The 20,077-nt window shown below is 46.1% G+C and overlaps 1 protein-coding gene across 9 annotated transcripts in view; it reads right to left on the reverse strand.

The window, feature by feature from the left end:
• Positions 1–20,077, reverse strand: part of LOC135918099 (uncharacterized) — a 703,603-nt gene that overhangs the window by 285,171 nt on the left and 398,355 nt on the right. For all 9 annotated transcript variants that reach the window (XM_065451754.2, XM_065451756.2, XM_065451757.2 and 6 more), the window contains one exon: positions 15,156–15,211. In XM_065451754.2, coding sequence (XP_065307826.2) covers positions 15,156–15,211 — 56 coding nt within the window. The remainder of the gene's footprint in view (positions 1–15,155; positions 15,212–20,077) is intronic.

Consider the following 20,077-nt stretch of genomic DNA (forward strand, 5'->3'; position numbering starts at 1 on the left):
GAAACTGTTGATGGCATGTTTTCAAACTTATATTCGTTCGTTGCAAATGACTAAAAACTTCTAAATTCAAAAATTTGATGCAAAGTGAAGACAGAATAGCATAACACTAAACGAAATATTTGCACAAGCCTAAATAGAACACAATACAGACACCCTTCACCCTCATGTTGCTGACATGAGCCACCAAAGGAGGAGGGGCACACATTGCTCTGCCTGTCTTTGCTCAATAAGTGCAAAGAAGAGGTCTATCTTTCAATTGGCATACTGTGGCAGAAAACCTAAACCCTAATACACTGTCTTAATTAAAAATGTGAAAAAAAAAACACAAAATTAAATGAACGAGCAGCAAACAGGTGGCTTGAATTGCTGCCCCACTGAAAATGTACCACTGTTAAAAACCTCCTGCACTAGCAGAAAACTTGTTGACAACACCAGCACAGAACACAGGAAAGGAAAGTGGCCAGCATGAAAATAATATGCTAAATTAGAGGTAGTGTTAATGAATGCCATGCTGTGCAGAACAGAAAGCAGGGGTGTGCATATACCAAATAGTAGATTTTGAATGATATCAAGAGCCAAATATTGAATGGAATATCGAACATTAGAACAGTTATCAAGAAGCTTAAGCTTACAAAATTTGGCAAAGAAAACAGGGTGCTGCTTATAGTTGGTGGTCTCCTAGCACAGAATAAGAAAAATGTAGCAAGCTATCAGTAACTTAGGTCATAGAAATCAAGATATACAGTACAGTCTACTCTTATTAACCTCTAACTGCCGTGACCAATTTCAAAAATATTTTTTAAAGTGTATAATTCTCTTTCATCATCATAATCATCATTGTCATCATCATCATCCCATTTTATGTCCACTGCAGGACGAAGGACTCTCCCTACAATCTACAATTACCCCTGTCCTGTGCCAACTGATTCCAACTAGCGTCCGCGAATTTTCTAATTTTATTGTTCCACCTAGTCTTCTCCGTCCTGGACTGCAAATTCTCTTTAGACATGAATATTTTGCACCAATTTCTTCCAACTAAATACAAAACCACAAATAAAAAAAAAACAGCAAAAGTCGGTGCAGTCCGTGTACGTGCACTTGGAGTGTGTGCCGCTCAGTCTGTCTTCACACAGTGAACCTCGTCGAGGTCAACCTAGGTCGTGTGTGCCAGCAGGCGTGTGTGCCACTCTTCAACGAACGTCTTTGGTGCCAACCTGGGTAACTAGATATGTGCCACTACTCTAGGATGACAAAAAAAAAAAAAAGAAGATCATTGTAGAATCGCCACAGGGACCGGGCACTTTAGCAGGCTGTGTGTCTGACTAATGCACAGGGTATGTGCCACTTTACAATAAATGGCTAGATGGCACTGAACGTTCTTGGGGAACGTGAAAGAGGAGTGCCGCCACAGTACGTTTTATACATAACTCGTTTCGATGGTGGCAATATGCAGTGTTGCTATGTTGATTCTACGCTAAACGCATTACAGTAAAAGCTCGTTAATTCGAACCGCAAGGGGAAGCCGCTTCAGTTCGAATTAACGAAGGTTCGAACTAACGAAAGTGAAGGAGGGCAACAGTACACTGCGATTTGGAAACAGTAGGGCATGTCGGGAATTTGGCGTGTCAGAACGTGATGGCGTGTGCCGCGGGCACACGCCATCTTCAAGTCGAGAGAGAGAGAGAGAATAAACATTTTTAGTATTAGGTAAATGCAGCTAGGGAGAGGCGTCCTCATTCCAAAATGCCTTGAGCTCGGGCCGCGTCCTGGGCCCTCGCAATCAGCCGTTGCTGATCCTCGAGGTTGGAGCCGGTCAAGGCTCTCTCCTAAAGCTCGTTAGTGGGGTAAGGGTTCGGATGATTTAATGGTGCCGCTCTGCAACCCCCTACTATGTGCTTGAGGGACCCGGGCTCTGCGCAGAAGCGGCATTGCGGAGAGAATTTTGTAGGGTCTATGAGGTGATTTCTGGTTGGGTGGGGGAATGTATTAACCTGTAGAGCTCGGAGGAATCGCTCCTGCTCTCTAGGTAGTGACTTGTGTGGGGGTGCATATGTTCTGTGGGTTAGCTTGTAGTGTTGTGTGATGTCTTGGCAAGAGACTAGAGGGTGCATGCGCTCGGGTTCAGATTCCTCGGCGTCGGCTCGGTGGGTCAGATCTCGAGCCACGTGGTTGGCGACCTCGTTGCCAGGAATGCCTTGATGAGCTGGCGCCCAGATGATCATGACTGATCTCGTTGGCGGCTTTTGATTGATGATCCGGAGCGTAGTGGTATGAATTCTGCTGCTAGCAAAGTTGCGGCACGCCTGTTGGGAGTCGGTCACTATGACTTCAACCTCTGTTTGGGAGAGAACGAGGGCTATGGCCGCTTCCTCGGCTTGGAGGGGATTGTTTCGTGTGAGCGAAATGCTGCTCCGATGTTCTGTGTTGACGACTACGGTGGCTGTTGTGGCTGCGCGTCTGGAGTAAGAAGCCACGTCAGTGTAGGCTGTAGAGGGTAAAGTTCCGTATCGCTTGTGTATGGCCAGGGCGCGGGCCTCCCTTCGCTCTGCGTGGTGCACTGGGTGCATATTGCGAGGTAGAGGACGTACGGTGATGTTTTTCCGGATGGCATGGGGTAAGCTCACAGTCTGAGGCGGCGGATGGCTCAGAGGGGCAGAGAGCCCCAGGCGTAAGAGAATGGACCTCCCTGCTTCCGTAATCGCCAGCCTTGTTCGCTGACTGGATAAATGTGCCTCGATCAGCTCCTCGGCCGTGTTGTGCACACCTAGTCGTAGTAGGCGTTCTGTGGACGTACTGATTGGCAGACCCATCGCCTGCTTATATGCCTTTCTGATCATTGTGTCGATTTTCTTGAGTTCCGTCTCGTTGAGTAGTGCGTACGGAATAGCGTAAGTTATTCGAGACACGACGAAGGCTTGGACAAGCCGAAGCGTGTCCGCCTCCCCCATGCCTCTTGTCTTGGTTGTTATTCGCCGGATCATGTGCGTAACTTGGGCTGTTGTATTCTTAAGCTTTTGAAGTAATATTGTATTGGTGCGATCCGACTGGAAAACCATTCCCAATATCTTTACGCTCCGAGACGGAACGATGGTGTGGCCCTCCAGCTGTATGTTGATAGTGGGCGAGTCGCATCTGTGCTTCTTTCGCGGTGAGACCAGGAGTAGCTCCGACTTTTGGGGGGGTGCAGCTGAGCCCGCATGACTTAGCATAGTCGCTCACCACGTCTGCAGCTTCCTGCAAGCGGTTCTCCATTTCCCCGATGGACCCTGTGGACGACCAGATGGTAATGTCGTCAGCATATAGGCCATGCCGGATCCCTGGGATGTTATCGAGGAGCGGCGGTAGGCCTATTAGGGCGATATTGAAAAGGAGAGGGGATAACACTGCGCCCTGTGGTGTGCCGCGCCCGCCCAGTAGGAAGGGGTTTGTGGCTTTGTCCCCGACCTTAAGGATGGCTTTTCTATCTGAGAGGAAATCTCTGATATAGGAGTACGTCCTGGCCCCACAGCCCAGCGCGTTTAGCCTCTGTAAGATTGCTGTGTGCTTGACGTTATCGAACGCCCCTTTAAGATCTAAGGCGAGGATAGCCGTGGGGGAGTTGCGTGTCGCTGGTACAATCACCTCCTCTTTCAGCTGAAGTAGGATGTCTTGAGTTGTGAGAGCTGTGGACGGAATCCTATCATCGTTGTTGGAAGTTTCCCCGAGTCCTCCAGGAATGGTTGTAACCGATTGAGAACGATGTGCTCTAGGAGTCGAAGCTCTGGGTCCGATTGTGCCACACCACTGATGCCCACCAAAACGAACGTTAGCCGAAGCTTAACACCATCACAATGAATCGCGACGGCCGATACCTCCTAAGCTGAAAACAGAGGTGCACAACCAATGAAGACTGCCGAGACAAAGACGCTGAACATGTGAAGGTGGCGAAGGCCCGGATTCGTTGGTTCTTTATTGCAAGCGCAGCTGCGACGTACTTGATTCGCTGTGTTTTGGAGCTTGCCACGCCATCTCCGCACAACATTAGCAGCTGTATAAGATTTGCAAAGCCTCCGAGATTCGCAATGGGCAAGAAGTCTCGGAGGTTACGTAGAATGGAGAGGCGGCAGCCGCCGCTGCCTTCTGGCTGACCCCGCGTCGGTTAGATTTTTTTACGATTTTGCCCTCTCTCGCCGTTCTCTCCGTTTCGGAGGCAATACAGCCTTGTGTGTAGGCAGTAGGCGCGTTTCTCAGACGTGTGCCAGGCGAGCGTAGTTCGAATTATTCGTAAGGGAACCTTCTCGCGTTCGAATTAACGGACTTTTTTATACATAGACTTCTGTGGAGCTTGGCCGGACCAAATCGTACAGTTCGAATTATCCATAAATTCGAATTATTGAAGTTCGAATTAACGAGCTTTCACTGTACCATTGACAGCCATGTTGAGATGGCTTCTGCCAAATTGTAGCAATAGAATGCCTTTTGAATAGAAAAAAAAATTAAATTATGTGGTTTAAAGGGACCCTGAAACGATTTTGGCGATTTTCTACAAACGTACTGAGTCGTTAGAGTAGATTCTTCTGATCATTAATTGATGCATCTAAGTGCTCTGCGTAAAGCGTGTAATTTATTATAAGGTTTTAAAAATACACATCGCTGCCGATCGCAGCGCACTGCTCGGCGGAATTTTAAGCCGCCCCTACCCATATGATGCAAATAACCCATATTACGTCACATGGGCGAGCTATCTCATTGGCTGACCAGGGCGCGTGGTCGATAATTTTTCCAACTTTATGGTGAACAAATGATCCTCGTAATAGTTGGAATGTTTGTTACTTTGTTTTTGTAAAAAGAAAATAACTTAAAGAGAATACACAAGAATAGTTTTTTAGTACACTTCAGCACTTCCGGCACACAGCAAGTGTCGTCTGCTTGTGTTACAACGTACTCCATTTTGACGAGAGCTCCGCGGTCAGAGTCGGTCTCAGTCTTTTCGCGAGCACTATGATTCGACTTTGTTGCCTTGTGGACTGCAAACCTAGCGACCTGCAAACCGCGAGTCCAGTATTAGGGCAAACGCAAGCGCAAGGGGACAGGGTCTGGCCGCTTGACTGTGCCGGGATGAGCCACGAGATGAGCAGAAGGGCAAATGTTAACGGTCTGCATGGTGCAGCCACCTGGTGGCACAGAGCTCAACCATACACAGTAGCAGCAACGAAGTGTATTCTTTGCTGCTGGTGTGTATTTGTGGTGTGGTGTATTTTTCGCAGGAGTGTAATCATCAACACGTTGATTTATAAATGTTTAAAATGCTTTACACTTGGTTAGAGCAATATTAGCGCTTTGTTTGACTGGTTAAGCGCTGCGCCAGCAAGTGTCTGGACCGTGCAGACCGATCAGGCTGCTCACGTACGTCTACGCTAAAGTTCTTTCATCAGCTTGAGTTCATGCCTCCAGTCATTTGCCGAAATGACCAGCTTGCCTGTTTTTAGCGGAGTACCGGACACGTTCGGCGCTACGACAGAATGCTCGCAACGCACGCTGCTTCGATAGCTCTCGGTCGACGGCCAAGCGGCTAGCGGAGAGGTCTCGCGCGGGAGGGGGCGTGCTCCTAAACAACCGGAAGTGAGCGATGTGACGTCGCATCGTGACGCTGAACCAGTGAAGGCGGAGCTTAGCGCCGCTCGCTCGGCGAGCGAGTTGAGGAGGAAAAGCATAGCTAGGGAGGAGGGTAACTTCTAATCGCTTGCAGCTCCATTAATACGTAACGCTTCACTTAAATTGTGGTGCGAATGTTCTACTTAAGCTGTACCCTACGCGCCTACAAAATTTGTCCGAACCGTTTCAGGGGCCCTTTAACGTGCCAAAACCACTTTCTGATTATGAGGCATGCCGTAGTGGAGGACTCCGGAAATTTCGACCACCTGGGATTCTTTAACGTGCACCTAAATCTAAGTACACGGGTGTTTTCGCATTTCGCCCCCATCGAAATGCGGCCGCCGTGGCCGGGATTCGATCCCGCGACCTCGTGCTCAGCAGCCTAACACCATAGCCACTGAGCAACCGCGGCGGGTATGTTGAATAGAATCAAGTGCTTCTCCCCCTCTAAATCTAAAGAATTAGTGACATTATGTTGCACATAATATCAATGACGTTCTGAGCTTAGAAGTGGACTGGTGTTCTATGGAAATCCTTTATTGCATAGAAAATTTTGCTTTCCAGCTTTCCTCCAAAATACAGAAGAGCTTACTCAGCTTTATAGCCGGTGGGTTATCGTAAGGCCAATTTGCGCAACAGAATAAAGTGCGGACTGTGCACCACATGACTCGATAATCACTCTGCGTGTTGGTGCTCTGTATGTTGACCACAGTCGACGCCAACGGTGGTGGCCTTTTCATTGTGAGACTTGGCTTGAATTGCCACCTGTCAAATATTCCTAAATCAGGAGATTTATAGCAAGTTCGCAATCCAGCAAGTGTGGCTATGCAGTGGGCCTAGGCAGTGTGGCTGTGACGACAATTCACTGCTGACCGACGTGGTAATGGTCCACAAGCCTTTCCATAATGCTTGCTGCTAGTATGTTCGAACTGTTGGCTTATCAGCGATTGGACCCAAGATAACGCATGTGTGTTAGATTGAGAACTATCGTGAAGCTACGTTTTTATTTCGTCGCCATGTATCGAACATGATCTGCATGCCTTCCAGTGTCCATTCAACTTGATCATCGCACATGCTTTTGCATTTTCTGAAATACATGCTGCTTTTGTTGACATTCCCTCAGTCAGCGTCGCATTACTGTTCCAATCTGTCCTGTTGACCTGGACAAACATTCTACCGAAAGAGGCAGCCCCATTCTCTAGATTGTGGCATTTGGGTCCTGTGTGTGTGATCCCTGCATCAGGCCGATGTCGGGTAAGTAAGCGCTTGCAGAGCCTAAATTGATGGCTGCATCAACAGGACCGAAGTGGCCCATTCTGCTGACACGCTTCGCACTCCTTTAGTGCCAAAAACAATGAAGTGAGATGCCCCCCTGACTGGTACCAAGCATGAGTGGCTCCGCGGCACATGCAAAATGCAGAACTGCACAGGTGTCCCTACTAAATGTACGAAATACAGTCAACATCCGATTTTTCGTACTCCTTTGGGGTCGCAAGAGAGTCTGAAAAAATGAATGCCTTTTACTATCCCGAAAGGCTCAAATCGCCACAGAAATAGCTCTGAAGGCCTGCCAGTACACTTATTAGGCATATCAGTGTTCATACTGCGGCACTACACGGCGGGTGCACGTGTGTATAATTAAGGAATACATAGTGTCCCACGACAATTGCCCCTTTCCACTCTTGGTATGCTTCACCGCAATACTTTGTGTATGCTTCACCAGGTAATACAGCTGTATAGAGACGAAGCTGACTTTCAGAAACTGGTACTATGCAATGCGTTGTGCTTTACGAACTCCGAAGACATTGGCAAGGATTACAAAGATGGAGTCAGTGCCAATGATAACGGCGGCGAATTATTTCAATGAAAAACGCGGCACCGAACAGCAAGAAGCTTGGTACCCAAGGTCAAAGACGGTAGATGACAAGTGTGGCGAAATGGGCTTGTTGGTACATTTTGAGCGAAGAGGAGTACTTGGCGTTGCCGTTTCAACCTGCCATCGCCACCGTGACTGTTAAGCAGTTCCAGCGCCTTGCTGACTAAGCTACTGAGCATCTCTGGAACGTCCAACTTCGAAAGGTAAGGCCAACTACAAATCAAGTTGTACATTTTCAAATACGAATAAAAAGATGCACACAAAAGCAAAGATTTTCGAATATGAGCTATTTCTATCAACTGATAGCGTGGTCACTGCTATGAGGCCTGAACAATGCCACAAGTGAGCTTCTCTTTCAGTAGTTGAAAAGTCAACCTCAACTGTCCTCACATACTCTCAGCACATCCACAACACCTCAGTGTTGTGTTTCACTGCTTTCAAGCGTTTAGTTTCGTTTAGATGAGGGACATCTACACCATGGCATCAGCCATCACTTTGTGTTTTGAGCTCAAGCTTCTTCAAAGAAGCGGCAGCACACTTCCTTTCCCATTCATTCCTCAATGCGTCGGTCTTTTCTGTTCCTGTCAAACTTGCACAACGCGTTTGCCCCACAGACCATTTGAAGGATCCTTATCGTCATCATCATCATCCTGGTTATGCCTACTGCAAGGCAAAGGCTCTCCCATACTTCTCTAACTACTGCGGTTATGTACAAATTGTGGCCATGTTGTCCCTGCAAACTTCTTAATCTCATCTGCCCACCTAACTTTCTGCCGCCCCTGCGACGCTTCCCTTCCCTTGGAATTCAGTCCGTAACCCTAAATGACCATCGGTTATCTTCCCTCCTCATAACATGTCCTGCCGATGCCCATTTCTTTTTCTTGATTTCAACTAAGATGTCATTAACTCGCGTTTCTTCCCACACCCAGTCTGCTCTCTTCTTATCCCTTAATGTTACACCCATCATTCTTTCCATAGCTCGTTGCGTCGTCCTCAATTTAAGCAGAACCCTTTTTGTAAGCCTCCAGGTTTCTGCCCCATATGTGAGTACTGGTAAGACACAGCTGTTACGCTTTACTCTTGAGGAATAATGGCAACCTTCTGTTCATGATCTGATATTGACTGCCAAATGCACCCCAGCCCATTCTTATTCTTCTGATTATTTCAGTCTCATGATCCGGATCCACGGTCGCTACCTGCCCTAAGTAGACGTATTCCCTTACCCCTTCCGGTGCCTTGCTACTTATCGTAAACTGCTGTTCTCTTCTGAGACTGTTAAACATTACTTTAGTTTTCGGCAGATTAATTTTTAGACCCACCCTTCTGCTTTGCCTCTCCAGGTCAGTGAGCATGCATTGCAATTGGTCCCCTGAGTTACTAAGCAAGGCAATACCATCAGCGAATAGCAAGTTGCTAAGGTATTCTCCATTAACTCTTATCCCCACTTTTTCCCAATCCAGGTCTCTGAATGCCTCCTGCGAACACGCTGTAAATAGCATTGGCGAGATCGTATCTCCCTGCCAGACGCTTTTCTTTATTGGGATTTTGTTGCTTTCCTTATGGAGGACTACGGTGGCTTTGGAGCCACTATAGATATCTTTCAGTATTTCTACATATGTCTCGTCTACACCCTGATTCTGTAATGCCTCCATGACTGCTGAGGTTTCGACTGAATCAAACGCTTTCTCGTAATCAATGAAAGCTATACATAAGGGTTGGTTATATTCTGCACATTTCTCTTGACGGAAGTCTAAGGTGTTCCTGATTCTATTTGTGATTACCTTAGTAAATACCTTGTAGGCAACGAACAGTAAGTTCATCGGTATATAATTTTTCAAGTCTTTGGCGTCCCCTTTCTTATGGATTAGGATTATGTTAGCATTCTTCCAAGATTCCGGTACGCTCGGCGTCATGGGGCATTGGGTATACAGGGTGGCCAGTTTTTCTAGAACAATCTGCCCACCATCCTTCAACAAATCTGCTGTTACCTGATCCTCCTCAGTTGCCTTCCCCTTTTGAATAGCTCCCAAGGCTTTCTTTACTTACGCCGTTACTTGTGGGATTTCAGATTACTCTAGACTGTTGTCTCTTCCATTATCGTCGTGGGTGCCACTAGTACTGTATAAATCTTTATAGAACTCTTGAGCCACTGGAACTATGTCATCCATATTAGTAATGATATTTTGCCGGCTTTGTCTCTTAATGCATACATCTGATTCTTGCCTATTCCTAGTTTCTTTTTCACTGCTTTTAGGTTTCTTCCGTTCCTGAGAGCATGTTCAATTCTATCCATATTATACTTCCTTATATGTCAGCTGTCTTACACTTGTTGATTAACTTGGAAAGTTCTGCCAGTTAAATTCTAGCTGTACGGTTAGAGGTTTTCATACATTGGCATTTCATGATCAGGTCTTTCGTCTCCTGCGATAGCTTACTGGTATCCTGTCCAACGGAGTTACCACCGACTTCTATTGCACACTCCTTAATGATGCCCATAGGATTGTTCATTGCTTCAACACTAAGGTCCTCTTTCTGTATTAAACCCGAATACCTGTTCAGTAGCTTGATCCGGAATTCCTCCATTTTCCCTCTTAGCGCTAACTCATCGATCGGCTTCTTATGTACCAGTTTCTTCCGTTCCCTCCTCAAGTCTAGGCTAATTCGAGTTCTTACCATCCTATGGTCACTGCAGCGCACTTTGCCGAGCATGTCCACATCTTGTATGATGCCAGGGTTAGCGCAGAGTATAAGGTCTATTTCATTTCTAGTCTCGCCATTCGGGCTCCTCCACCTCCCCTTTCGGCTATCCCACTTGCAGAAGAAAGTATTCATTATCTGTATATTATTCTGTTCTGCAAACTCTACTAATAATTGAAAGGAAAAAACCAGTCAAAAACACAAAGGACCAGAGGAGAAGTTCACGACACAACGACTGGTCTTGAGGCAATGGGAAAGCGCGCGTGCTCAACAAGTGATGGAAGCAATTGCGCTAATACAAAGCGTAGCCTGACTGCCGGGACTACGAACATTTAGAAAGACGCCCAGGGAAGAAGAAATGCTTTGCAGAAGGGTTGAAATCTGGGCCAGTTGGTACATACTTGAAAGGAAAAAACCAGTCAAAAACACAAAGGACCAGAGGAGAAGTTCACGACACAACGACTGGTCTTGAGGCAATGGGAAAGCGCGCGTGCTCGACAAGTGATGGAAGCAATTGCGCTAATACAAAGCGTAGCCTGACTGCCGGGACTACGAACATTTAGAAAGACGCCCAGGGAAGAAGAAATGCTTTGCAGAAGGGTTGAAATCTGGGCCAGTTGGTACATACTTGAAAGGAAAAAACCAGTCAAAAACACAAAGGACCAGAGGAGAAGTTCACGACACAACGACTGGATTCTTGAGGCAATGGGAAAGCGCGCATGCTCGACAAGTGATGGAAGCAATTGCGCTAATACAAAGCATAGCCTGACTGCCGGGACTACGAACATTTAGAAAGACGCCCAGGGAAGAGTCCCAGTCGCCCAGTCATTGTGTCGTGAACTTCTCCTCTGGTCCTTTGTGTTTTTGACTGGTTTTTTCCTTTCAAGTATGTACCAACTGGCCCAGATTTCAACCCTTCCACTAATAACTCTCCCCTGCTATTTCTAGAGCCTATGCCATATTCCCCCACTGACTTGTCTGCAGCCTTCTTCTTGCCTACCCTGGCATTGAAGTCGCCCATCCGTTGTGGGCTTCTCACACCCGTGCTCTTGGGAGAAAGGAACGACAACACAGTAGTGCAAACAATCACACGGGCATTTATTGCACCTTTCATAGATCAATGCCTGCTAGCTGAGTTGCTATCCCCAAAACACGGCGATGGGAGCGCGACAAATCTAGGAAGTCCGACTCACCGCGACCAGATAGCGAGCGAATATGTTCGCCCCATGCTGGCTCCCAACGCCTGGTCGTTCGCGTGTACGGTCACGCGAACGGTGGCGCGTTCGAAGGCGGCCACGCAAGACAGTCTCGCAGAAGCATGGATCGGCGCACGCGCGGCACAGCACGTCCGCACTGCTTCCTGCCCCGAACCAAAGAGGAAGCGCCTTGTCTTTCGGCGCCCAAGTAACCCCGCCTGTTGCGGCGTTTGCAGCGCAACACTCACGCCCTCTCTCGTACTGCGCCTCAACCACTCCGACCGCCACAGGCACCAGGCCACGCGGCGAAGCCGGATTACAGGAGACGCACCGTGCGGGAAAACAACTTATCAGGGGACGCGTGAGAGTTGAGCATCCCCACACAGTATAGTGCATTTTGTTTTGAATTTACCCATCGCCGATTCCACATCTTCATACACGCTTTCGACTTTTTCGTCATCATGACTAGATGTAGGGGGGGGCATAGACCTGTACGACCTTCAATTTGTACCTTTTATTAAGTTCCACAACAAGACCTGCTACCCTCTCGTTAATGCTATGGAATTCCTGTATGTTACTAGCTATATCCTTATTAATCAGGAATCCGACTCCTAGTTCTCGTCTCTCTGCTAAGCCCCGGTAGCACAGGACGTGCCAGCTATTGAGCACTGTATATGCTTTTGTCCTCCCAACTTCACTGAGCCATATTATATACCATTTACTGCCCTCTAATTCCTGCAATAGCACTGCTAGACTCGCCTCGCTAGATAACGTTCTAGCATTAAGCGTTGCCATGTTCAGATTCCAATGGCGGCCTGTCCGGACGCAGGTATTCTTAGCACCCTCTACTGCATCACAGGTCTGACCGCCGCCGTGGTCAGTTGCTTCGCAGCTGCTGGGGACTATGTTTTGCGACAGGTGGTGGAGGCGAGTGTGCTTGCTTGGCACCGTCAAGATTCAGAAGCTGCAGAATGAGCTCTTCCCTAAAAGCTAGGTGGTCAAACTCGGCAGTGCCTGCCAGCTCAGGAATCTCTGGGTGCAATGTGCGGTGAGCTTGGAAGAGTATGAAACTGTTCACACATGCAATATCGACGCAGTGGAAGAACAGAGTCTTCTGCCACCATACGCTTCTCATTAGAACATTATAATAGCCAATCATGTGATCCGATTTATCTACGCCTAGCATGCCACCATTATAATCATGGATCAGCAGAGGCTTTGTTACAGATATCTGAGCCCAGGAGTTTTGCCTTCTTCCCCTTTTTTTTGCGATGACCGCGTCATTTGCAGTATGAACCGTGCTCATCATGCTGATAACATGCCAGTCTTTCCACTGAAGGTACAGGATGTTCTGATCGCGCAACCATCGAATGTCACCGCGTCGAGCTTTTTTTCCCCACCATGTATCCCTCAGTTCAGAAGGAAATCCTCGGGGATCCTTGCGTATGGTACCGCAAGCCAATGTTTTTCGGCTGAGACTAAACAGGCGCGTAGAAGTGCAAAAATTGTCCATATAAATCCTGTAGCCCTGATCAAGATATTTGTGACACAGCTGGCAAACCACATCGAAAGCCAACCCACGGGGCCCTGGCTGCTCACACTTACCAGTATACACGCTAAACTGCACAGTATATCTGGTGCCAGGGTCAGCTAGGACCCACAGCTTGTAGCTCCATTTTGTTACTTTATCTTTGATGTACTGTCGGATGCCTGACCGCCCCTTTCGATTTGACCATGCGCTCATCCACGGAAAGATCGCATTGTGGCTGGAAAAGATTTGCTGACACTTCATTCATGTGCTCCCGGAGCCGCCACATGTATCGGAGCTTCCCTCTTGAATTTTGAGCTACATCGTCCAAGTCCGCAACATGCAACATTGCAAGGAGAGCTATAAACCGGCGTCGCCGCGTGATCCGTGGTGGGAGCAGACCACTGTACAGATTTCCTACATTCCAATACAACTTTAGCTGAGGAACCTTCACAATGCCCATGTAAATTGAGTCTGATGAACTTCAGCATTTCACTTGGGGTGACTTCTTCCCAAGATCTGTCAGAACAAGCATGCGTTGGTTTTTCCAAAATGTGAGTCCAAGCATACTTGTTCGTGTTTTTGCAAATGGTTTCGATCACGTTCATCGAGAAAAACAGAAGAAAGAAGTCCAGAGCAGTCAGGAATTTTTTTGATACACTTCTGAGCGCCACACCCACATCTGCATCCAAGTACACGCCAGGTTCCCGTCTCGGTGAAAACTCGATCCGCTTTTGCACTGGCAGAAGCAGATCATTACCGTAGCTTTTTGAGACCGCATCAAGTAAAGACAAAATAACGAGAACATATAGCGAGCCCGTTCACCAACTCCAGAGAGAACTGAATGTGGAACTACGCTCACCTTCGGCTACTAGATGAACTGCGCAGTTCGTTGTCACCCGAATCAGAGTCCAAAATGAAATCAGAGCTGCCGAAGTCGTCTTCAGACTCTTCGCTGCTCGGTTCATTAAAAAAATCTGTTGCCGAAGCAGCGAATCGCGCGATTGACGGCAGTCTCTTTGAGCGACTGGACACAAGCACGACGCCATTTTCCACTGTGTCCGCCGCCACCGCACTCTAGAAAATGCTTTCTCACGTATCGCCACCTGCTGGAAAACAAAAGAAACTATGCCAAAACCAAGAGTCTAGTTCCCAACGACCTCCTAGATGGGGCTACTTGTCCAAGTGTGTGGAAATTTGAACGTGGCAGCACACGCAAAACCATTGATCACATATGATCGAAGGCCTATGGGTCGGTCCCGAAAGTGTTAAGCCTCCCGTTTCCCTGGCAACACCCCAGGTACAGAGGGATGTGGTATATCAGTAACACACTGCGATAGCACTGCAGATGGCTTTGTTGTGCTGGGCTTATCAGCCCTTGCTCACATATTTGCTTATAAGCAGCTGCCTCGATGTACGCACTTGTAATCTGATCTTACAGTTGTGAGCAGACAGCCAGGCTGCAGCCCAGCCATGCAATAAAGGCATGCAGCTTGAACAATTGACTTGCTGAATGTTGTGTGTGTCAACAATGGCAAAGCATCTCATCCTCTCCTTGGGTTTCTCATCTCGTGCACCCTTGAGGTGCACCGCATGTAACACTGCCTCACAGCGCCAAAGCTGTGACACGCTTGCTATGTGCCTGGTCGCCTCTGCCTACTATTAAAGCACTCTACATTCATTAACCTTTTAAAATATTTCCTTAGACACCCAGGGGGTATTGCATAAGGGGTGGGTTTGTACAGCAGAAGGCATATTTGTCACAGTGATTCAATGTGAAAGCACACTTGTTACGCTTTGCACGAAGCTAGATGAGCAGGCAATAATAACAATGCTATGGCAAAGGCTGTTCCAGTCTTTGGCTGCTCTGGGAAAAAAATGAGACAAAATGTTTTAGAACAGCAACGTGGTTGAGTAACTCGCAGTGCATGGCCAGTGCGATGAGATATGTGAGCAGCAGGCATAATGTAAGGCGCACAATCAAGTGGAGGAGCAGGAGGAGCTTGAGCAGAACACTAAACCTTGGTGCTCTTTCAAATCGGGCTAAAGTGCAATTTCTTTCTGCTACTTTACCTTTTTTCAAATGTTTCTGAAAGCCTTGCTAATGATATTTATCATGTTTTAAATCAATTATGCTGACAATGAAGCGTCCCCCCAAACGATGCTCAAAAAGACAGCCTGACAGTGCACTGTGTCAGTGTAAATGACAAACACCCCAACTCACCTGAGTGCAGATGAACGCTTGCCCTTCTCGCTTGGGCTCTGTACGATGGGGGAGGCCTGCACAACCATGCATTGACATTGTTAGCCCTATTAGAGTGGTGTATGCATGCAGGTGCAGTTAAACCTTGATATAACTAACTTCAATATGCAACCTGGACCAGATTTGCCCTTTGATGGCGAATAAGCCATCAAATGCCTGCAACACGATACACCAATTGTTTAAGTGATGTGGTTTACGATATTCCCCTAAGCTGGGGCAGGATGTGTATTGGACAAACACGACAATGCTTCAACAATCGTGCGAGAGAGCACCGGTAGGCGGCCGACAGCAACACTGGTGGACACTTGGCAGACCACTGTGTGCCACTCCTGGACCAAACGACCTTTCTAAGGAAAGCATGAAACTGCTCTGAAAGGAAGATATTAATAAAAAGAGCAGGCAACTGGTGCGTTAGCATGCTGGCACTAACATTAGGTGACAAAGAAAATTAATTCATAACAGATAGCCTGAAATTGCTGCCAAGATTAGAATGTGTAGCTGTCCCATTTGGTCGGTTATTCGGTTTACGTCTGCAATGCACACATGTTCCTATGTGCCTGCCTTGATAGTTCAGTTAAGGTCACTTAAATTATGGGGTTTTACGTGCCAAAACCACTTTCTGATTATGAGGCACACCGTATAGTGAAGGGCTTCGGAAATTTCGACCACCTGGGGTTCTTTAATGTGCACCTAAATCTAAGTACACGGGTGTTTTCGCATTTCGGCCCCATCGAAATGCGGCCACCGTGGCCGGGATTCGATCTCGCGACCTCGTGCTCAGTAGCCCAACACCACAGACACTGAGCAACCACGGCGGGTGTTCAGGTCACTTAGGAATGTACCTAAGTGAGTTGAACTGAACTGAAGGTCTATCCACTCTGACGATCACTGGCTCATGTTGTTGTTGCTAGGTCCTATCAAACTTGTTGGTTTATTTTTACTGTGATTATGCTGCCCCTAAGTCTCATGTATAAAGTTGCGTGGTTTCTGGTGAACAAACAGTTGGAGGTTGGCTACCGTATATGTTGTTTCTGTTCCACTGCATTCTCATCTGCTTAGTGCCATACATTTTGTTCTTAAAATAAGTCATGAATCAACTAGCTCAGCAACAAGCTTTGTTAGAATTAAAAGAACACAAAAGAAAGGTCATGGACAAGACAGAACACTACAAGTGCTATCTCCATGTCTTGTCCGCGCACATTTTTGTGCTCTTTTAAGGTTACCTTATACAGTCAACACTCGTAACTACGAACCCCAAATTAACAAATTTTTCAAATTTACAAATATTTTATATATCCCCGCCAGATTTCCTATATTTTCAAGGTAAAAATATTTCAGAACTACGAATTTCAATAGAGCATATATTTGAGAAAACGCACATAGTTTATTTTCTCCTTTATAACCAAGAAACATCAGTATTACGAATTCGGCTAAAAGTAACCGTGCCGCATCTCTCGCATGAAACAGAAACTGCGAGTGTGGTAGCTAACATCATCACCATGTCAAGTGCCAATTGCTTTACCACAAACTTCGCCAAGAACTTCACGACAAAGGTTTGGCAATGTTCGGATAAGATCCAATGATCAATTCAGCTAGCGACGGCCCTAAGGAGAAGTGAGAGCAGTGTTCGCTGCAGGACAAATTGGACGCATTGCAGGAAATCGATGCAGGGAAAAAGCAAATCAATGCGTGCAGACAGCGTGGCATTGCCCCATCGACTGTCAGGATCATTTTGAAAGACCAAGACAAGAGTGTCAAGCTTCACCGGGATTTGCAACTCGCTCCTAAGAAGAAATGGATGCGACTGGAAAACTTTCAAAATGTGGACCAAGCTGCTCTCATGAGGTTCAGAGGTGCCAGACTGCAAAGACAAACGCTGAATTGAAAAAAAAAATTTCAACTGGTTTTTCACCAACAAGCTAACAATTAATTCAAGCAAAACCAAATATATAGTATTTAGCTCACGAGCAAAAGTCATTGACAACTACCAAATTAACCTTTTCATTAACAACCATTCACTCGAACGAACACACTCATTTAAGTATCTTGGTGTCATTCTAGATGAACACCTTCACAGGAAAAATCAGATTAGCGCCATCTGTTTGAAGTTGGCTTCTGGCTGTTATGCCTTATTATAGGCCCGTGACTGTTTTAACACACACACACTGCGTACCTTTTATTTTGCCCTTCTTACGGTAACAATCATTTAACATACTGTGTAGAATCATGGGGTTTGACATACAACACTTACCTTGATCCTATCCGGCGATTACAAAACGGGCTATCCGACTTATAACACAGAGAAAGTATACTGAACCAGGTAAACAAATTTTCCAGTTATTAAATATCCTTCCTTTAGACCTTTTGCGGTCTTTAAAGATAGTGGTGTGTGTAAAACATAGTAAAATATAATTAACCTTTCAATGCCTCCCTGTTTTGCTCTCCTTCTCGACTCACAAGAAACCTCACACATAGCTTTAATCTGCCACTGAATAATAACATCTACAGTGAAAGATTAGTGCAGTTTTCAGGAGCCAAGGTTTGGAACGCTTTACCCCCAGATATAAAACAGCCCCACGAAACAAATAAAACATTAAGAACATACTTTATGAGCCTTATTTGATCTATGTGATAGTCGCTTTCGGTTTGTTGTAGTGAGTTGTTTATGACAGATCTTTATTCATTCTACTGTAAAATGCATATTATTTTATTTTCTCCTCATTGTATGCTGTATTTTTATCTTTCGCTGTGATTTTGGGCTTTTCACTTTACGCAAGTGCTGTGTCATTGCCATGGTGTACTTTTGTTTCTGAACCCCACACTAACCTCTGGCTATGGGTTCAGTCAGTGTTTTGATGATTTGTATGGCAAGAGTGGCAATAAAATGAAATTGGATTGAAATGTAAACGTTCCCGCATCTGGCCCAATGCTAAAAGAAAAAGCTGCGAATTTGCCGATGTACTTGAAACAACCGGGTTCGATGCCAGTGCTGATTGGCTTTCTTGTTTCTGCCAAAGGAACGGAATAACTTAGCAGGTAGACTCGGCTGAGGAAAAGGCTGCTGACAGAGAAGGCGCAAATTCCTGGCGCAATGATCGTTTTGTAGAGGTGGCTGAATCGCCCTCTTAAGACGATATTTTCAACATGGATGAAACCGCGTGTTTTTATCAGCTCCTGCCAGACCGGACGATGCACTTCAAAGGGTAGCAGTGAAAAGGAGGGAACAAGTCGCATCTTTGTGTGACAGTCCTGCTCTGCTGCAATACAACAGGCACAAAGAAGATTAAACAGCTCGTCATCGGCAAGAAGTGAAGCCTCGCTGCATGAAAAATGTCATCTTGTTACCGTACAACTACTGCGCCAGCGAACGAGCCTCGATAACTAGAGAACTTTTTTCCACGAGGCCCATCAAACTCGACGACCAAATGAAGAGGTATGACTGAAGAATTTTACTGGTCCTCGACAAGTACTCTGCTCACCTTGCGAATGTTCGCATGACGCATGTTCGCTTAGAGTTTCTGCCGCCAAACAACACATCCTTGCAGCAAACTCTACACCAGAGCATTATAGAGAGTGTGAAAGCAGAATTTCGTAAGCACCTTGTGCAGCAGTTGATTACCAACCTCCGCATAAAGCAACCAACTACAATCAATATTCGTCCAACAGTAAAATGAGGTAACCCAATAAAGATAAACAAGCACATGTGTCAATACCCCGCTCTCAAAAAGCATTGTGCCAATGCTGCAAACATAACAGGAGAGCGAAAAACAAAAGCACCAAAAGTCCCAAAGTCCACTAACCCTTTCAGGATCAATGACGTAGATATATAGCTCTGCGAACGAGTCCAAAATGGTTGATGCCGTATATTTATGGTGTCGTGTGTTTGTTTAAAAGGCACGCTGATTTCCAAAATTTTTCTTTCCTGGCATGTGCTGCCACTATGTGGGAATACAGGGAATTTTTTTCTCACGCCTCCTTCTCTCGGTTTTCGTTGCATGGTTCATTTTAAAGCTAGTTTGTTCCGGCGTGTCTATATACTGCCGCTTGCACATTGGCGCACGGGCGGGCGGCGGTTTGGGTTTTGTTCTGTGGGCAATTTCTGCTTCTTGCGCTCGCAAAACTGATGGCTATCTCGTTACTAATCACTCAAAGGGTGACTGCCTGTTTCTCGTTCGTTTAGTGCTCACGGGGGTGTGCAAGGAAGGATGCCGCCATGCGTGCATTTTCTTTCCTTTTCTTGTTTTTTGAGACTTGCGAAAACTAATTGCCTCTGGTTGGCGATAAGATGAAGCTTAGTGGAAGTTTGTCACATGTTTTACTTTTTTGACGAGCATGCAACCACACAGTTTTCTTGAGTTCGCTCACCTACGCAGTTCAATTACAATATAGGCGTAAATATTAAAGCAATAGCAGGAACATTTGAGACTTGCAAAATATTCTCATGTGTGCATTTTCTAAGCCTTGAGCTATGCGTATAACAATGCATCAAATTTTTAATTCTGATAAGTTTATTTCCTTTTTTATTGTTGTTATTCATGAATAAACAGTACATATATACCAACGCAAAATATTTTTTTTCTCACTTTATGGTCACCCTAGAAAAATTACAGTAATCTTTTTTTTTTCAAAATAGGTCTTTCAGAAGAAGTGGAATCTGCAATAAAAAAATAATCGGCTCTGGGCGGTTGCATATGGCGAGAAAATTGACCCTGAAAGGGTTAACAGTGGTAAAACGGCTTACGGCCTTCTCTTTCTCTTCTCTTCTTATGGACCTTCTCATAAAAAAAATATAACGAAACTTACTTTCAGAACATCCCCCGTATGATGGTGACTGAAGTTCCAGATACCGAAAGTCGTGTGGCTCAATTTTTTTTAATGTGACT

The sequence above is a fragment of the Dermacentor albipictus genome, chromosome 3, assembly GCF_038994185.2.
Source record: "Dermacentor albipictus isolate Rhodes 1998 colony chromosome 3, USDA_Dalb.pri_finalv2, whole genome shotgun sequence".
In the NCBI taxonomy this organism is placed as follows: Eukaryota; Metazoa; Arthropoda; class Arachnida; order Ixodida; family Ixodidae; genus Dermacentor; species Dermacentor albipictus.